Here is a 19,091-nt window from a genome sequence, read left to right as displayed (position 1 = left end):
AGCTGTCTAGATAAGCAGAGGTTCGAATATGAGCTAACAATGATCGGCGATTGAAAGAGAGCTTAGTCGCTCAGCGACCTATCAGTGTACGCCAATGTCAAAATTAGTTCGAAGGAGTGGATCGAAGAGTTAGACTCTAGAAAGACGTAAACTGAATTGAGGAATGAAGACGGAGAAGTCGAAGTGGTCGGGAGCATCATTCGACAATATCGCCTTCATGATACCTTTGTCCACGTGGAATGCATAATAATGATAAGATAAAGCGTCGATGAGCTTAGTAATTATGTAAACTTATGCATGCCCTCGGCTCCTACTCCGCATCAAAAACGTCACATGACCTACCTGCTTGAGCTATCAGTCCGATAAGGATAATGATGTCGTGTGTGGAGAAATCTCATCCAGCAGTCGGAAGAATGTTATTATGTTCGTGGGTCAGTTTTTCGTCGCCTACACCTTTCGGCATGCTTATTTACCCCTGATCTGGACGATGGTCAACTTCTGAGCTTTACATGGCTCCCTGATGATTATCTATTCAACCATCACCATACTCCCTGCCCGTCTCCGCGTCTCCAGAATGGCTGATTGTGGGGTGCCTTTAGCGGCATCGACCTCCTTAGACTCTTGGAACCTGACGTCTGTTCAATTTGGGTAATTTCAAAAGCCATTTAATCTTCGAACCTTGAGTTTAGGCTTGTTGAAATCTGGGTGGAATAAATTCATCCGCGGCTTTAATGGTCGCTATTGTGACATTGTCTAACATAGTCCTTTCCTGAACTGGTCCCTCGTGTTTTTATCCTTGTCCTTGATCCGACGGATTGTGCTATACTGGCCTATTTAGCCTAATAGTATCTTGCCCAGGGTTATGTGGAGTGCGGACACTAGGACGTGTACCATGCTTGCAGAGGGGAATATCTCCGCATCTGCAATGGCTCCAGCTTGGCAGCTTGCCTAATAGGCAGTTGACAATATGAAAGGTTCTTCCTGCCGACTTCCGTGGTTAATATCCTGGCATCCATGCCGGGCCCAATCCCGCTGAACGCTCGGATGTTGGGTATTTAACCCTCGGGATGCTTGCTCAGGATTGTCTCGTGGATAGGAATACCTCCACCATTGTAACCGGACCTCTCACTCTTGCGAAGCAATGCTACTGTCAGTACTTCTGACTGTCAGCTGCGTGGTGGGAGCTGCACACGCTCTTGGACAGGAGCCCATCGTTGCTTTTGACAAAACCAAGGGAGCCTACAAGTTAGCGGGGAAGAATACTGCTCCGGGTGTGATTCTACTTGACGGTGACGACTGGTCTGGTGTCATCCGTGCGGCTGGTGACCTTGCTGTCGACTTCGGAAGAGTGACCGGTACAAATTTCACGACTGGCCTAATCAATGGCACAGCCCTTCATGATCAATCTTCCGTTCGCGGTAACAGAGGAGTGATCATTGCTGGAACAATTGGCAAGTCCCGACTCATCGATTCTCTTGCCAAACGGGGCAAGATCGATGTCGATCAGACGAAAGGAAAATGGGAGGCATTTCAGACTGAGGTTGTTAGCAATCCTCTTGAGGGAATCTCGAACGCTCTGGTCATCTCTGGCAGTGACAAACGAGGAGTCATCTACGGCCTTTACGATATCTCCGAGCAGATCGGAGTTTCTCCCTGGTATTGGTTCGCCGACGTCGCTCCTGCCCAACACAAAGAGGTATATGCGTTGAAAAAGAAGAAGATCCAGGGACCTCCGTCTGTTAAATACCGAGGCATCTTTATCAATGATGAACAGCCGGCTCTGACTAACTGGATTAATGAAAACTACCCTCCTGCGAAATACGGTCCCGGTTTCAATGCCGACTTCTACTCCCGTGTGTTTGAGCTTCTTCTCAGACTGCGTGCGAACTATCTATGGCCGGCAATGTGGGACAATGCATTCTATCCCGACGACCCACGCAATGGTCCCACAGCAGATGAGTATGGAATCGTCATGGGCACCAGCCACACAGAGCCCATGATGCGAGCGACAAAGGAACAGTCGCTGTTTCTGGAGGGAGAGTGGGATTGGACCTCAAACAAAAAGAACATCACCCAGTTCTTCAGAGAGGGCGCCATTAGAAGCAAGGACTGGGAAGTGCTCTGGACCCTTGGAATGAGAGGAAAACATGATACTGCAAATCCAACCAATACAAAGCAATCACTGGGAGATATCGTGAATACGCAGCAGCAGGTTCTGTCAGACGTCCTTAACATGACAAACATCTCATCCGTCCCACAGATGTGGTGTTTGTACAAGGAGGTTGGCCAATTCTATGAGGAAGGACTGCGTGCTCCGGATGACGTTACTCTTCTCTGGGCAGATGACAACTGGGGAAATATCCAGCGGCTGCCGGTCGGCAATGAGACGGCTAGGTCTGGTGGTGCAGGAGTGTACTACCATTTTGACTACGTCGGCGATCCCCGTGACTACAAGTGGATCAATACCATTTCCCTCCAGAAAACATGGGAACAGATGCATCTTGCATATGAGCGCCAGGCAAGGCAGATCTGGATTGTGAATATTGGAGACCTTAAGGGAGTGGTGAGTACTGAGCCGGCCACCGCACTTGGTTGTTTGAAACCTAACATGGAATCAGGAACTTCCCCTGAACCATTTCCTTGACCTTGCATACAATACACCATTGTGGTCCTCGCCTGATAGCACTCTTACGTGGCTCAATCACTGGGCTACCAGAGAATTTGGAGAACAAGTATCCAGCAAAGTCGCTGATATAATGGATCGCTATGGAATGTATGCTGCACGGAGAAAGTATGAGCTCATTGACAGCTCAACGTTTAGCGTGATCAACTATAACGAAGCGGACCGGGTGCAGGAGGAGTGGCGAGCGCTCGTAAACGATGCTCAGAGCGTATACCAGAAGTTGAAAGATTCAGTCCGTCCTGCGTTCTTCGAGCTCGTTCTGCAGCCTTGCATGGCTGGCCAAATTGTCACCGATATTCACATCACAGCGGCAAGAAACAATCTGTACGCAGGCCAGCGCCGTACGAGTGCCAACAGTTTGGCGGATCAAGCCCTGAAGCTCTTCAAAGATGACCACGCCTTGACGCAGAGGTACCACAAACTTCTTGACGGCAAGTGGAATCATATAATGGACCAGACGCATCTTGGTTATGATTACTGGTATGTCTCGTTCGTTTCTGTACGTCTTTGAATTGGTATTAATCAAGTGCCAACAGGCAGCAGCCGATGCGGAACACATTACCTCCTCTGGCATATACACAAGTACTTGAGGAAAGTCTGGCAGGAAGCATGGGTGTGTCTGTCGAAGCAAGCAATGCATCGGTACCCGGTGACGACGTCTGGCATTCGTTATCGTCTAATTCTCTGACTCTGCCGCCGATGGATCCTTACGGACCGAGCACTCGCTGGATTGACGTTTACTCTCGCGGAACGCACGATTTCACTTTTACAGTGTCCCCATATGATTCCTGGGTCAAGGCGTCCCCCCCGTCCGGCAAAATCTCAGCATCTGGAAATAACACAGATGCCAGGATTCAGCTCTCCATCGACTGGGAGCAAGTGCCCACTGGATCTCACATGGCCTTGATCAATGTCACCATCTCATCGGATGACTACGGCAATTTTGGAATGCCCACTGTGCAACTCCCTGTCAACAAGACATCAGTTCCAGCTGATTTCCACGGCTTTGTGGAATCGGATGGCACAGTCAGCATGGAAGCTGAACATGCCACCCGTAACACGTCGTCAGCTGATGTCTCGTACGCCGTCATTCCAAGATACGGCCATACGCTGTCGGGAGTAACGTTGCTCCCTGTCACGATTGAAACACAGCAGCCTCCATCCTCTCCTCGACTCGAGTATGATATGTACTTGTTTTCCAATGTGTCCACTGTCAAAGCTACGGTCTACTTGGGACCCTCGCTTAATACCGATCATTCCCGTCCCCTCAAATACGCCATTTCCATCAATGACGCTGAGCCTCAAGTGGTGCAGTTTGTTCCCTCGACTCCCCTTGGCTCCTTGCCATCGAATTGGGGCACTACGGTCAGTAACGCTGTGTGGACCAATACCACCAGTCATGCAATTCAAGGCGACGGTAGAAAGAACACACTGAAGCTTTGGGCCATAGAACCCGGAGTCGTGTTTCAAAAGATTGTGGTAAACCTGGGAGGAGTCAGGCCAAGCTACTTGGGACCTCCGGAGAGTATGATTGTCTAGTTGCTTGTACATACCGCCAATAACTATGATCAGATAGTTGTATATGCAATAATATCCGAACTTAGATAGAGTTTGCCTGGAAGTTGAGGAACCTTGCTGCATTGCTTAGGGCTCAGTAACTGCTCGGCGTTCGCTCGGCAACTGATGATTGCGATGATTATATAATCAAATTTTTGTTCTATACTTCGACCTTCCGCAATCTCTCATAGTTTCCTCCGCACCGCATCGAGCATTTTGCAAAGGATGGCGTCGTCAATTAGGTCTTCTGCATTTCAGTCGCTACTCCGGGGTAGATCGTCCCTGGCACGCACGCCTCAACGACGATGGGCCCAGGTGCATGATGTGCGCTTCCTTGCCACGCATCACGATCCGAATCACGTCCTGGACAGATACAAGTCGAAGCTGGACAGGAAGGCCAAAGAGTAGGTTATATGTTAATGCTTCCGTGACTCTCAGAAGTTAGTGAATGTACGCTGACACTGCGCCTATAGAGAAGGTCATGGCTCAGTAGAGTCACTCAAGGAAGCCTACAAGGACAAGATCCATGGCCTCCGCCGCAACGCAGCCACGCCTCTCACCCCAGAACCGACCACACCTCCCTCGTCCCCGAAGTCTTTCCCTGCCACCAATCCACCATCCCCTCCCACACCACCACCATCTCCTAAGGCCGCCGCCGCCGCAGCGTCCGTTTCAGGCTCCTCCACAGGCATCAAGCCGCTCAGCTCCTACCTCGACGTCGAGAAAGTCCTCGCCCTTCCCCAGAAGGAAATAGAAGCCCTCTGGCGCCTCCGCCACGCCAACAACTCCAACTCGATCTGCGCCTGCATCCCCCTAGAAACCTACCAGCGCATCGCCGCCGCCGCCCGCCACAACCCACAATTCATCCTCCCGCTCCCTCGCTCCTCAACCGAGCAAGCACCCGCCGAAGACGGCTCCACCGTGGACCCCAACACCGTCGGCGCAGACATCCACTTCCTGCAGTGGGCGTTCCACCCGCCTGCGTCCCCCGCGCCCTCGGGCTCCTCAGCGAACAACCACACCTCCACGGTGATCTTCACCCAGCTGGCCGCGTACAAGCTGCACGGGGCGTTTGCGCAGCCGCATACGACGATCACGCACCACCTGGATCTGGCGGATGAGAAGGGGTTGGTTCTGATGCATGGGCAGGTCATGCCGGATTCGGGGATCTCGACGACCGAGGCGAGCTGGCTGGTGAGCTGTTTGCAGCGGTTTTACGATTTCGAGGGCCAGGCGAGTGGGCGCAAGGGGGAGCTGGTGCGCATGTTTACTCGTGGTGATGTGGAGGGGTTCAAGATGGAGGAGTTGATGGAGGAGGCGGAGAGGCTGTAGAGTCTTCGTTTGGAGTTGTATTATATGCTTGTCTGTATATTCATAGATTAGAATCGGTCTCGGCAAGACTACTTGCGTCATCAATGAGAGAACGAATTGGTGACATTGTATATTGAGCTCAGAGCTAGAATTTTGTTGAAGTATTCGGTCAAATGATACGCAATAATAATTGCTTACAGAATCTAGCGATCCATATGCTAATCATAAATCGGATCTAATACATACAGCCATCCAAACAGTCACCTCATACACCTTGAAACAGGAGGAGGAAGAAAAAGGGAATTGACAAAGCTAAGAGGACAACGCCGTGAGTAGAACACATTAAAATAGTCTGACATCATCAGAACAAAGCGAGACAAGCCGCCAGGTAATACGTAGTATGGGCACGAAGTATCGTCCACTCCGGTCACAGAGTATAAGTCAAGTCGTGGGAGGTGGACACTCAGACAGAAGAAGATGCTGGTGAAGAGAAGGCGCGCGTCAATATGATCCACTGTTCGACAGCAGAGGATACATTAAATCCTCGTGGTCCGTCAAAGGGTCAACTAGGTAGCCAAACTCATGGAGTTCATGCAATTCAGTGTCGTTAGGGTATCGATAATGCACACAACAGTGCGTCTTATATGCAGCGGATTTGGATCGATTAGACGAGTCAGTGATGAGCCTGTTCTATTGCTTTCGTATCACTTCCTCCATGACAAAGTCGTGAATATGCTCAAAGTAGCCTGATTCGGCGACAGTATCATTGTGCCCGCCGTTTGGAAGGGTACGCCAGACCTTGCGGCTTGATTTGCAAACTGCGAAGAGCTGTGTCATGTTTGAGGGGCTGAACCCGCATCAACGATTAGTGTCCTATTCAACAGGAAGACAGACAATAAACTTACGGAACCAACTCATCCTTCAGCCCGCTCAGGAAAAGAATCGGCACATCTTTAATCTTCGGCATAACCTCCTCGCTCGCCCAATGCTGGTGACACAGTCGAGCGAGATACCGGGCGGGAGGGAAAACGCTGTTCATGTGAGTATGATCACTCGAATATCAAGCCAAGACAGTGGATTACTTACGTCGGGATTAACTTGCGAATACTTAAGAATGTATTCTCCAGTATTAACCCGCCAATATCACCACTATCTTGGTTCTCAGCAACCAAATTAATGGCTACTGCACCCCCCAGGCTTTGACCGTACACGATAATCTTCGTGTTCCTCGTCTCTGCCCGTTCCCGCAAGTAGTCGAAGCCTGTTTGCGCATCGATCTTAAGCCCTGCCTCATCAGGAACCCCCGTCGAGAGACCATAGCCGCGGTACTCCAACATCAACACATTGCAGCCGAGAATCTCTTGAAGCACCTTGGCGATAGGGACACGGTGGCCAATATTGCCCGCATTCCCGTGAAACATCAACACAGTTATGTTCCGAGCATGTTGCTTGTTTGCGGGACGGATGAAGAAGGCATGTAACGACTCTCCGTCCGGTGTGGGAATTTGGAGATCCTCATAGTCGCTGATGCCGAATTGTCGGGGACTGGGGATATTGGTGCGGGCGTCGGTGGGGACATTGCGAGGATAGATCAGCTCACTGGACACGCGATCAGTTTCCGGCCATACAAGAGACAGAGCATTGTCTATCTAGTGGTCAGGGTCGCACTTTTGCTTAAAGTATAAGAGACCACTGGCAACAACGGCGAGACCAGAAGATGCCAAAACTGGTAATCGAAGAAAATGAACGGCATTGTTAGCCATGGCAGCGATGCTCCATGACGGCGGGGGCGGAGGAGACTCGGACATTGCGGCGGATGTAAGGCTAGATAAGCAGACTGAATGAGAGGATATATGGATGATATAATTTTGTCTTTCGAGAGTCGATCATGTGGATGGATGATCCCATCAGTAAGTCATCATAGACAAGAAAATTAGCGATGAGCTGGATGAGATTTGCCTAGAGGACTAGCAATGTGGTTTAGTATGAAACAGGTTATATTATGGTAGCATCGATGGCTGGAGTTCAGAATTGATACTTTACATGCGGGGAGAATACTTTCCCCCGCCAGGCCAATAGGAAAAAGTATCCACCACACCGCCCGGCAGAATCAGCTTGAGCTGACAACGTAACGCGCTCTGCCTGTTGGAAGCTCCGTCAGAGCTATCATCATCAGACTACCTAACCTTACTATCATCAACCAGCATCCACAATCTTCATCAACCGGCCTTTCCCATCCTCTGGCTTGTCGGACGGCTTGCAATCCTTTTACTCTTCTCATTCCGACAGTGTACATTTTGTCAAACGAGAATTTTCCGTCAGCCTCCAGCTGCCACAGACACAATGGTCGGCCACGGCGTTACAGGGATGCTTGGGGAAGGTGAGACACGAGTTTATCGACGAGCAAGAATGGATCAGAGCAATTTCTGATGGTCTACTTAGATGGAATTCACATTGACATGAACCACTTGAAGACCGGAGAGGTCAAGTACGTCTTTCAACTCCTGCTCATACAAGTCCTCATTAACAAACTGCTAACCACCGTGCCTTTACAGCTTAGGTACCTCGATGTGAGTGAGCTGATTCCACGTTGCCGATTTTGGCTGGTATATTGATTGCAGATAGTATGGCTATCAACTTCAAGGACGGTGTTATTCTGGGAGCAGATAGCCGGACAACTACTGGAGCTTACATCGCCAACCGAGTCACCGACAAACTCACACAGGTCCACGACACCATCTGGTGCTGTCGATCGGGATCTGCGGCGGACACACAGGCTGTCGCGGACATTGTCTCCTATCATCTCAACATGTACGGCATCGTGAACAATGAGGCTCCCAGCACCCAGGTGGCTGCGGCTCTGTTCCAGGAGTTGTGCTATGAGAACAAGGATATGCTAAGGTTGATAACCTCCTCGAGCTTGCTGAAGGAGAAGAAAAAACTTACTGACGGGGTTTAATGGTAGTGCTGGTATCATCATCGCGGGATACGACCCACGCCATGGCGGTCAGGTGTACTCGATACCTCTGGGCGGGTCTCTACACAAGCAGTCCTACGCCATTGGCGGCTCGGGATCAACTTACATCTACGGTTATTGCGATGCTCACTGGAAGGAGAATATGACGGAAGAAGAAGGCATCAAATTTGTGCGCAACGCCTTGCAGGAAGCGATCAAGTGGGATGGCAGCTCCGGAGGTGTGATTCGATTGGTGGTGCTGACGTCCAGGGGAGCTGAGAGACATTTGTATTTGCCAGACACGGACTACACTGGACCCGGCTTAACCAACAGATCATGAGTGCAATCATATACGGGATGATTTGATTTGAATGATGTTGACCACTTAAAATGTGCTCATCTGCATCAATATCCGCTGACGCAGTACCTCTCTGGTCGCAAGGACGGGCAATTGCCTGGTCGAGAGGCAACACCAGGATAGAGTGATTCTTCACATTCAAGCAAAGTGGTGCAGCGGAGTATGAGCCGGACATTTGAAAGTGACGGTTTGCGGGATTTAAATGGACCTGATAATAATAAAGACCCTACCTACAATCTCAACCCCCTGTCGTCCACCTCCTCAAGTTCGATAATAATAATAGGAACTCAGTAGCGCGTTTCATACGTATCATGATCGCGGGGATTCTCGGTGAGAAGAGAAACCAATGATGCTTTGACTCGGAGAACATTGCTCTTTCCAGTGATGCTATTGCTCATTTCCAGTAGCTTGAGTTGTGTCAAACAGAATACGGAGCAATGAACAATGAATCAACGACGTGAATTCACTCAGCATCAACAATCGTTATTATGCAAGGTAAATACTCCATATGTCGGTGGACCAAGGATCGTAACAGGAGAACTCTGGAAGATGAATCAGTCATACTCCGTACTAGGCCAGACCCTTTGCGAACCGAATCATTGCGAATCCCCTCAACACCTGCACCGTCAGAGTCCTGTCATTCGTCCGCTAGAGCCCACCCCTATTGGGCGACAAACTTGAACCGTAAGGTAGGTATCATAGTTAGTGCTAGGTAGTAACTATCGCGTAGATAGTACTTAGTCGCTTTGAATTCCGGTCCGGATGCTTGGAGTATCCCAGTATGTGTCTCTTCTTCTGGTCATGGACATAAAGGATGTCGCCAACTCTGTTGAGATGTATATTCTCTTGAGGGACAAAGGTGGTCGCTAGTACTCTGTGGTGCGGAGAACATCATCTTGTCGCCAGAGAACGAGGAGGAAATAGTCAGCAATATCCAATAAGGATCATCATGATAGTCGTGGTACTAATTGTTACCTGGGGTACGGAGTTCTCTGGTAAGACAACTTAAGGTAGATGTAATTGTGGCTCAACTCCTTACAAGGATGTATATCATTAGTATTGAAGCTTTAAGATAGTAGATATCAGATTCTTGTTGATGGAGTTGACCGACTGAATTCCATACATCACAATCATTATTATTTTCTTTTTCTGGTTGATCGTCAGCATAGATTGATAGTTAGCAGTATCCATCATCGTCAACATCATCATCACTTGGTGATTGTGGAACCCAACCCCCCATCCTTCAGATTTCCCTGTTGTTGTCGAGACGTCTCCATCATCATCCTGTAGTAGTCTATCGCCTTCGCCACTACTGACTGACTGACCTGAATCTCTCCTGATTTCATCCTCCGCCCCATTCCATTTCTCTCCCATCTTTCATTCCATCCTTCTCTGTCTCTCTCATTTTCTTCAGTTCGTTTTTCGTCCTACCTTTGCTTGCTCCTTGGAACCTCAATCTTCACCATGGATCATCGAACTCCCTTTCATCCTCTGTGATCCCTTTTCCAGCCTGGGTCGGGTCCATTGCCCTCCGTGCACTGTGACCTTTTCAGTAATAATCGCGGGTAAAGCTGCGGTCTCCAGGTCCAGGCTCTTCTAACGTCTCTTGAATTTCGCGTTTATAATAGAATAGTAATCAACCCCTCCTTCTCCTTAGCCCATCACGCACTCTATCCCCGAGTCGTGCGACGAGACTCGATTCCCTTATGTTCCCCACTTCGCTTGTCCTCAGTGCTTTCTTGAGGCTGATTGTTATTCCGCCACTGTTGCTCTAGGATTCGCCGTTACGCGCGCGATTTCTCACACTCGCCCTCTATCTATTTTCTCCTCGGCTTGACATGGGATCGGTCGTTCTGAATCAACCACGGTCGGATCTAATTGATAGCTCCTACACGATGCTGGGAGGCTCCATCAATCCATCGGAATCTGTTTATCGGACCCCATCTCACCATCTGTCGTCACAGCTGGAGACCGGAAGCTCCAGGTCTACGTCCGCGACCACTACCCCCACCTCGTCCACGGCCCCGCCATCAACGTCTGCCGCTGGCTCTGCTCGCCTGCACTCCCACCCACCACCATATGATGTGCCGGCCTACATCTCCCGTCAATCTCACATCAACTCCCTTCCTTCCACCCGGGCGTCTTCAACTACCCCAGGGCCAACCCACACCCCTCCCCATTCGGTCTCAATGAGCTCGACCACCTCCAACCAGGCACATCATCCCGAAACTTCCTTCCAGTCGACTCCATACACCTCCAACCGATTCGGAAATGTCGGCCAGACGGCCACGGAGCCGACACTGGTCGCTTCGTATAGCCACTCATCACCCGCGTCGCCGCGGTTGAGGCCGACATTTCAGTCGCTACGCTCTCTTGGAGGCTCCGAGGCTAGTTCGCCGAGTCGCATCAAAGTTCGTGACTTGTCTCATATACAGAGCTTCGCTAGCGAAGAGTTTTTGGCGCAATCGCAGAGGAGCCAGGCGCCCGGGTCATGGTACCAAGAGCGCCAGTATGAAATCAGTTCCATGCCGGTCACGGATATCATCGAGATGGTAGCGGGGCTGCTGACGAAAATCACCGCCACCAACGACCTGCACCACGAGCATGTCCATCGACATATTCCGCCACCTGATAGCACGGCCAACCTCAGCCCACAAGCTACCAGCGTACTTGCTTTTCATGGCAAAAACGTACCCAGTATCACTATTCTCAGCTACCTAACACGTATCCACAAATACTGCCCCACCACCTACGAAGTGTTTCTCAGCCTGTTGGTATATTTCGATCGCATGACGGAGTTGGTGAATAAGGGCCAACTTGAGCGCCTGCAGCGCCGCTGGGACCGTGGAGCAACCGTGCACACGGACCCATCTAGGTCGAGATTTCCTGATCCGTCGACCGGCCATCATACGCAAGCATCCCCAATGGTCACTCCGCCATCATCGGCCGGGATGCGAGCGCAGGATCCAAAGAGTCCAACCTCCATTTCACCGTCTCTTTACCCTCAGGACGAGAACGAGAGCCTCTCCCATTTTTTCGTCGTCGATAGTTTTAACATTCATCGGCTGGTCATCGCGGGCGTGACTTGTGCCAGTAAATTCTTCTCTGATGTTTTTTATACTAATTCTCGATACGCAAAGGTTCGTAACCCTTGAACCGAGGTAAAAACAAATTCGCTGAACTTTCATTTAGGTCGGAGGCCTCCCCCTAGTCGAATTAAACCATCTCGAACTTCAATTCCTGCTCCTGAATGATTTCCGCCTCTCGATCTCCGTTGAAGAACTCGAAGCGTACGGCACGATGCTGGTGGAATTCTACGCTCGAGAAATTATAGCCCAGCAGCAGCAACAGCAGGCACAGAATCCAGCAGTGCCTCGTCCGATGGATCCACCCACGTCTACCGATTCCCAATCGGACGGGATGTATATGCGATCCCGCGAGAAGCGTCGAGCTGACCAGCCAGAGGTCCGCCAGACACCTACGCCCCCATAACAGCCATAGCTCAAATATGGCCTGCCAGCTGGCCACCTTCAACCTTGCAATGCTATAGTTATAAGGTTTACTGGTCTATTGCGCGCGGATATGTATCATCGACCGACCTGCTATACTTTGATGATTGGCGTCACATACCCATTTTAGCCTTGTGCATGTGCTGGTTCCGGTTCTTCTTCGCACGTCTTCAAGGCATCGCTTCGTCACTTGACCTTTTTTTTCGTATAGACTTTGGGTTGTCCGCGTGTCGGTTTTCTCACATTGATTCTGGCGACATTTCTATATCTTTCTACTGGTCTTCATTCGTCTTCGATATCCTGCAGTCTTGATTCACGTTGTCCCCGCCTGCTGTCTCTGCATCCATGAGCTGGCGTTCCCGGCGTTGTTCTTTCCACTTGCTCTTTTCTATTCAGGCAGCCTGGCCTTGCGAATCATAACATTATATTCTCTTTCTAATTTTCGAATTGAGATTGATAAATCGCAGTCATCTCAAGCTCGATTCTCAGAGATCCGCGTGCGACATGCAAATCTTTCGCACATCTTTACTCAGCTATCTACTGCCTGCCAACGACCATGAAAAACGGCAGACTCGGAAATGACAGTGGAAGAGCCCACTGCGACTGGGCTGGACGCCTTTCACCCATACGTGCCTTATAAGAAGCAAGTATCGGATGGCATCAAACTCCAGGGCTTTGTGGATATATCGAACGCTTGCATCATAGCAGTATGAGACAAACGAGACGCATTGCATACAGTTCACATGTTTGATGGCCACAATGGACAGATCCTTTCCTTCCTGATCTCGACCAAAGTAAGCAGACTAGCAGACAAAGTGTCATACCGAAAGGAAAATCAGAGCTGCTTGCTTCATTTGACCTGCACCTATGTCACCAGTAGATATATAGCTCTAATCACCTATTATTGAGAGTAGGTCCTGACCTCCTGCATCTGATATGTAGGGATATGCAGATGCAGATGCATGCCGTGCATGCAGCGTATGCAGCTATGTACCCCTTACACCAGTCTAGGTTGCATAAAGGCACTTCAATCATTGTTCCCCTCTGATACGTAGATGAACAATATAGGGAAGCATATGACTCAAAGACGTTCGCCCCGCAGTGTAGAGAGACTGCCACAGCCGCCGTTAAGCCCCAGCAGTCTTCATCTACTGCAACTTGCGTTCGGCTATGTCCACCACACCTGCATGCATGTACCTTTTCTTAAGGTCGAGGGCAACAGAACTGAATGTTACAGAGTCTGAGACCCGACTGTAAGGAAAGGCAAGCGCCGAATCTCGTCTGATAGGCATAGATGAGTATGTGGAGCGAAAAACAGAAAGACGGCATTGTCAAAGCTCAACGAGAGCAGCAAGAGCAAGCATCAAAGCGGACTGGAATAAGAAATATGTATGGAAACCATCAGTCCGTAACGCGCAAAGCGCAAACAACAAACAGAAATGACAAACAAGACGAACAACCCGAAGACACAGAATCCATCCACCTCAACGCACCAAACCAGCATCGTCCAAACACCTGGCAACCGATAATCATGGTAACTGCTGTGGTACGTTAGCAACGGCTCTGAGAGACCACCCAGCGAAAGCTTGACTCACCAATCTTGCTTCAAATGCTTGCCAACATCCTCAGCCAGCGCACACCTCCAATTCGTCCGCCCTAGATCATCTCAGTCAGTGCGAAGAACACACCAACAGAGGGCACCAAGCTTACCCAGTATGTGTCGGAATTCCTCCTATGTTCAATTTCCGGCGAACCACAGGACCGTCAACACGCTAGGAGATCTCAACAGTTGGCAGTGAAGCTGCGACCAAAAATCGGAACTTACCATGTGTCCCACCAACACAAGCCACCTTCCTCCCCCACCGTCCTGGAGACTCTCGATTGGCCGCGGGCCTCTGGCGCTTTGATCCAAGTCAGCCAACTCAAGAGCCGCGGCTTGTGTCAATAGAAGAGCACTCACCTGAAGTAAAATCGAAATTCGGCTGCAATACAGTCTTTCAAGAGTGGCCACCAACCACTAGATCGTATCAGTGTCAGTAGCACAAACAAAAGTAGAGCAACTTACCACCAACTCTACACTTTTGCGCCACCACAAGCCTCCGGAGGCGTACACAGTCTTCCGTGTCGGTCTCGGCATTGGCTCGACGGGGCGGAGCGCCACCCTTGGCGCTTCTGGCGGGGTGCGTCATTACCACACAGAATGTCCTATAACTCCAGTCATCCAGCTTCGATGATGTCGGGAGAGGGTCGACTCACCTTAAGGTCAGAGCCGTAGCGCCATCAATACCTCAACAGGACAGAGTATGCCAGCGATCTATAAACTCATCAGCAGTACCTGGTTGGTCTTCCCTATCGAAGACCAGAGCCAGCAGGCAACTGTGTGAAGGGACGGAGCTGAACGAATAGACAATGCAGTGTCACAGTGGAAACGAGCATTATCTCGAGAAACCAGCCATCCTCATCAGACTCCCACGGGTTGAGCCAAAGTAGTGGAAGTGGCCCGGTGGCCGCTAGCAACTACGTTTGTGCACATGCTTCGACTTAACGATCCAGCGAGATACAGGCTGTACCGTAACATCTCCGAAACGAACGCGCTTCGCTGGCTTATCCTTGCGGAGTCGGTCGGCTGACGGAGTCGAGCGTCGAGTACGTACCGGGTCTGCTGCTAGAATCGCCGTGGTTCGGATGCTGTTGGTCGGGGCCGGGTGAGGTGACGTCAGGTGTCCCTCGCGGGATCGGTTGGCGAGTCGTGCCTGATGCTTGGCTCGGAATTGCTCGATGGCGGCGGAAGTAGTGGCCCGAGTCAAAGCACGTTCTTTTTGCTGAGCGATCATCTCGTCGATCCAACGGCGCCGCTCGGCCTGGGCGGCGCGAAGGTCCGAGATGCGGTCGAAGACCGAAGAAGCGGAGGGACGGACTCGTTCAGAGCTAGTGACAGGACGAGTGACAGGACGTGTGGCGCTGACAGAAGAAACAGAGGGGCGGACTCGTTCTGACCTAGTGACAGGGCGAGTGACAGGACGAGCTACGTTGTCAGGAGGAACGGAGGGACGGACTCGTTCCACGCGAGTGACAGGACGAGTGGCGTCAATGGGAGGAGCGGAAGGCGTCGACTGCTTTCGTGCTCTGACACGGGCGACAACTTCGTCGAAGGCAGCGAGTTTCGAAAGAGTGGCTCGGCGGTTGGCAGAACTAGCGGCTGCTTCTTCGGCGAGAATGCGGATGCGCTCGGTGAAACGGGTGGGACGGGTGGCCGGAACAGAAGAAGTGGAAGAGGGTTCGACTCGAGGTTGGGTTCTTGGGTCGACTCGCGGTCTCTCTGGGTGACCATAGCGGGAACGAAGGGCTTGAGAGCGGAGTCGAGCTCTCTCCATAATGGAATGGACGACGTCAAGGGGTCCGTCCTGTTGAGCAGCTTCTCGACTCTTCGAGGGAAGGCTGCGGGTGAGAGTGTCACCTGTCCCAGTGCGAGCTGGAACAGGTGCACGAACGAAGCGAGTAGAAGGAGCCGAAAGGGAAGGGGCGGAACGTGCAGGGGCAGGGCCAGCGGCGGTTGCAGAAGCACGGGAAGCCCGAGTGGAAAGATATGAACCTCTACGTACCTCGGTGAAAGAAGAGACGCCAGCTGAACGGATGGGCGAAGAGTCTGACGCAAAAGACTTGTAAGGAACCGTCGGAGTCCGGCGATCCTTGAAGCGGGAGAAGGAAGAGGAGAAGGAGGAAGAGGAGAGGGAGGAAGGGGAGAAGGAGGAGGAGGCGGCGGAGGAGGAGAGGTTATACCCAAGCTTGCTGAGACGAGACATTGCGAACAACGACCGTCAAAACAATTTGGTCAAGAGCGGGAAAAGAGGAAAAAGGGAAAAACGGGAGCAAGAAAAGGTGGTAGCAGTAGCAGGAGCAGTAAGCGTAGAAACACGATATGAAGTTGAGACGAACGCAGAGCGTGAAATCACGATACTAGCATCAAACGACCATATGGTGTTGAGAAGAGAAGAAGAAGAAAGAAGAAAAAGAGGAGGGAGGAGAGAAGAGGTGTTTTATAGGAACTGTTTTGAGTGCCAGAGGTGGAGGAAGGAGCCCAAGAGGAAGTCGAGGAGGAAAGAGCAGCACTGACAGAGGGCGTGAGGAAGCAACGATGGCAATGACGGCAGGCGGGAGGCGCATACCGACAGCCGTGGCAATGGAGGAACGACACTCAGCTGCACATTAAATCGATTGACATGGGATGGCATGGGAGAACATAGATAATCGAGTCCAGCATCATATATCCAACTTACAGAAGCTTGTAAACCTGCAAAGATGTCGATGTAGCTAACGGTCATTTTGCGTGTCGTAGCCAGACATATCCTGCTGATTAGTCTGCTGATGCCTAGGACGGTGTGAGACGTTAGAAGCAGGCAGGAGCAGGAGAAAACTTGTCCCAATTTAAGAGTTTGAGAGAACAAAAAGGTATCGTCCATTCAAAGCACTGTAATAATTGGTAAATTCATATCATCGTATGCATGCAGAATCATAAACACCACTTCTCAGCCCACTTGGGTGACCTATTCCTGCGCCTGTTCTCCGGTGCGCCCTCTATTACTGCTGACTCTAGCATCATTCGATCCGAGGGGGACTCGACGACTTCTTCCCCATAGGACTCAGACTTGAACTGTTCCCCATCAGTACGGGCCGCCATCTTCGGGAAGACGAAATGAGGTGAGTTACTTACGACCGACGCCTCTCGCCTTCTTTTCGAAAACCATCGATAATCTTGGCGATCTCTTTCCTACCAGCACGAGCATCAACCTTCCTCCCACCCAAGCTCATGCTGACTTTCTCATTTGCATTGGCGGTTAACAGTCGCTTCAGAAGAAGGTGCCGCATACTCAGGCATACAAAGACGCCGCAGTCGCTGCCATTTTCCTGTACGGGGGAATCTTCCAGATGAATAAACCGTATTGGCCGGTTGAGAAGCGTGCCAAATTTCTGCGTCACGGCTCTTGCCTCCCAGTAGTTCCCCGGAGGCAGCGAATCATAGTGAAATGCCACGCCGTCAACAATGGATATCAGCAGAAGTGACCAGTGCGAGCCACCCTCTGCTTCAGTCACGTTCCGGCAATCGTTGATGGGAAGAAAGACATGCGTTGTACGAGAGAAGTCGGGTAAGGCCTCACGCAATGAGAGAGGATTCGGCGTCTGTAATAGCATGAAAGACATGCTGGGACGAAGAAGCACAATATTGGACGTCTTATACTGTACGAGGAACTCCCTCTCCAGATATCTGGATTCATCAGTTCTCCGACAGCCATCACAACACTCGCCTGACTTACTCCTCCCAGAAGGAAATAATCTGTGAGCACGTTAGTTACCGCATGCATTCTACGGCCACTATGCAACCCACATTATCCGTAAGCCAGTCATTCTTGAGAGTCTGCATGTCCTCCCTCGTCACTGCAACTTGTCAGGTCATCCAACCACGCTGATACTAACCCGGGGGGTACCGTACACCGTATATCGTAGTCTATCAACTCCAGCCTGGTCAAATCCACTCTGTCCCGAGCAACAATGAGGAAGGGGAACACCACTCACAGCTAAGATACGCATCCTCTGGGTTCAACTGTCAAAGTCAGCACATCTCCAACTTAAATAACTCTTCAGACCCGCCAAGAGGGCCTCAGACGGGTCTTCCGGTCAGGTTGCCCTACTTACAGTATCACCAAACCGCCTCATCTTCTTATGCAGCTTTCCTAAGCCTCCGTCCCGCATTGTGTCCGGCTCCTGCACTCAGTCCTCCCAGCTCAATATATCAATCCGTGACAGTGCGAATAGAATCCAACTTCGGCGATACGGAACGGGATGAATTTCGCGTAAACCGATCAAGAAACAGCGCTCGGATCGATTCAAAGGCACCTATCAAGTGAAGAATATACAAATCCAAATATAAAAATAACTTCTCGTTCAGTCCGCCGGCTTTGCAAGAAAAGCATCAACTGAACAAGCACGCAGCGGAAATCGGAGATTCCTTTCAAGAATGGGCTCGTACGACCTTGCGGGGGTGGGGGAAGATGGATAACGGGATCGGCGCAGGGGAAACGTTGACGAAAAGGCTTCTGTTATAGTCGTGTTCACAATTGGCTGAACTAGAAGTAAGGCTTGATTGATATCACTCACGGAGCCCCTTCGCCCCCGAGCTCCTCGTCGTCAACAGGAAGATTCCAGCTTGCTCCTTACGGCGATCCATGAGCCACTTCAGGGTGCCGCGGTGCAAGACGTCACTTGGGGCTCGTGCTGCGCGTGGCTGGTGTTACACGTGATCCTACCGCGGCTCGCTCTATGTGTAGGCGAATTTCGGAGGCATCTACGTTAGACTAGGTGTAAAACGTATAGACATTCGAATTTAATGCATTCGTCGCTCAATCAGGGGTATCTAAATGTACATTCGAATATTGCCTTCTGAATGGTAAAAGCAGTGGCAGTGGGTCAATCAGTCGCTTCCTTTTCCACCCGCGTAATTGCAACCAAAGACCTTCCTTGTCCGTCATATCAGAAAATGCACGCCATAAACAGACAATAAAAAGCAAATATGAAGAATAAGTCCAACATCGGCCCATGCATCAGATTGATCCACCGTTGCAGTTGAGTGTGATATGAATATAAAGCGTAGATGTAAGGCCATCCGAGGCCATGGTACTCTGACAGAAAAACAATTCAAGTATTCCGCTGGGAATCGTCATG

At 50.7% G+C, this 19,091-nt stretch overlaps 7 protein-coding genes across 7 annotated transcripts; 4 read left to right on the top strand and 3 right to left on the bottom strand.

Moving 5' to 3' along the window:
* Positions 1 to 1,141: 1,141 nt before the first annotated feature.
* On the top strand, positions 1,142 to 4,222 carry ALT_3036 (glycoside hydrolase family 115 protein; the record flags this gene model as incomplete). The annotated part of the gene is made up of 4 exons (XM_089599480.1): positions 1,142 to 2,563; positions 2,619 to 2,773; positions 2,822 to 3,163; positions 3,220 to 4,222. 4 exons carry the CDS (start codon positions 1,142 to 1,144, stop codon positions 4,220 to 4,222), a joined length of 2,922 nt encoding a protein of 973 aa, XP_089456223.1.
* Positions 4,223 to 4,465: 243 nt separating this feature from the next.
* On the top strand, positions 4,466 to 5,572 carry ALT_3035 (ATP11 family protein; the record flags this gene model as incomplete). Its single annotated transcript, XM_033557601.2, has 2 exons — positions 4,466 to 4,644; positions 4,714 to 5,572. 2 exons carry the CDS (start codon positions 4,466 to 4,468, stop codon positions 5,570 to 5,572), a joined length of 1,038 nt encoding a protein of 345 aa, XP_033413492.2.
* Positions 5,573 to 6,241: 669 nt separating this feature from the next.
* Positions 6,242 to 7,359, bottom strand: ALT_3034 (alpha/beta hydrolase; the record flags this gene model as incomplete). The annotated part of the gene is made up of 4 exons (XM_033557600.1): positions 6,242 to 6,398; positions 6,457 to 6,582; positions 6,638 to 7,150; positions 7,220 to 7,359. The coding sequence occupies 4 exons, from the start codon at positions 7,357 to 7,359 to the stop codon at positions 6,242 to 6,244; spliced, it is 936 nt and encodes a 311-aa protein (XP_033413491.1).
* Positions 7,360 to 7,894: 535 nt separating this feature from the next.
* Positions 7,895 to 8,847, top strand: pre3 (proteasome core particle subunit beta 1; the record flags this gene model as incomplete). Its single annotated transcript, XM_089599479.1, has 4 exons — positions 7,895 to 7,931; positions 7,994 to 8,111; positions 8,177 to 8,452; positions 8,517 to 8,847. The coding sequence occupies 4 exons, from the start codon at positions 7,895 to 7,897 to the stop codon at positions 8,845 to 8,847; spliced, it is 762 nt and encodes a 253-aa protein (XP_089456222.1).
* Positions 8,848 to 10,760: 1,913 nt separating this feature from the next.
* Positions 10,761 to 12,357, top strand: ALT_3032 (putative cyclin-dependent protein kinase complex component; the record flags this gene model as incomplete). The annotated part of the gene is made up of 2 exons (XM_033557598.2): positions 10,761 to 12,005; positions 12,058 to 12,357. 2 exons carry the CDS (start codon positions 10,761 to 10,763, stop codon positions 12,355 to 12,357), a joined length of 1,545 nt encoding a protein of 514 aa, XP_033413489.2.
* A 1,642-nt stretch (positions 12,358 to 13,999) lies between these two features.
* On the bottom strand, positions 14,000 to 16,177 carry ALT_3031 (uncharacterized protein; the record flags this gene model as incomplete). Its single annotated transcript, XM_089599478.1, has 8 exons — positions 14,000 to 14,030; positions 14,085 to 14,146; positions 14,200 to 14,391; positions 14,486 to 14,579; positions 14,631 to 14,661; positions 14,710 to 14,768; positions 14,824 to 14,891; positions 14,945 to 16,177. 8 exons carry the CDS (start codon positions 16,175 to 16,177, stop codon positions 14,000 to 14,002), a joined length of 1,770 nt encoding a protein of 589 aa, XP_089456221.1.
* Positions 16,178 to 17,081: 904 nt separating this feature from the next.
* ALT_3030 (Ulp1 protease family protein) lies at positions 17,082 to 18,122 on the bottom strand (the record flags this gene model as incomplete). Its single annotated transcript, XM_089599477.1, has 5 exons — positions 17,082 to 17,637; positions 17,687 to 17,706; positions 17,758 to 17,807; positions 17,946 to 17,973; positions 18,066 to 18,122. The coding sequence occupies 5 exons, from the start codon at positions 18,120 to 18,122 to the stop codon at positions 17,082 to 17,084; spliced, it is 711 nt and encodes a 236-aa protein (XP_089456220.1).
* Between the last annotated feature and the right edge of the window lie 969 nt (positions 18,123 to 19,091).

This window comes from Aspergillus lentulus, assembly GCF_001445615.1.
Source record: "Aspergillus lentulus DNA, contig: Alt05, strain: IFM 54703, whole genome shotgun sequence".
Taxonomy (NCBI): Eukaryota; Fungi; Ascomycota; class Eurotiomycetes; order Eurotiales; family Aspergillaceae; genus Aspergillus; species Aspergillus lentulus.
This window is presented reverse-complemented; position numbering and strand designations above follow the sequence as displayed.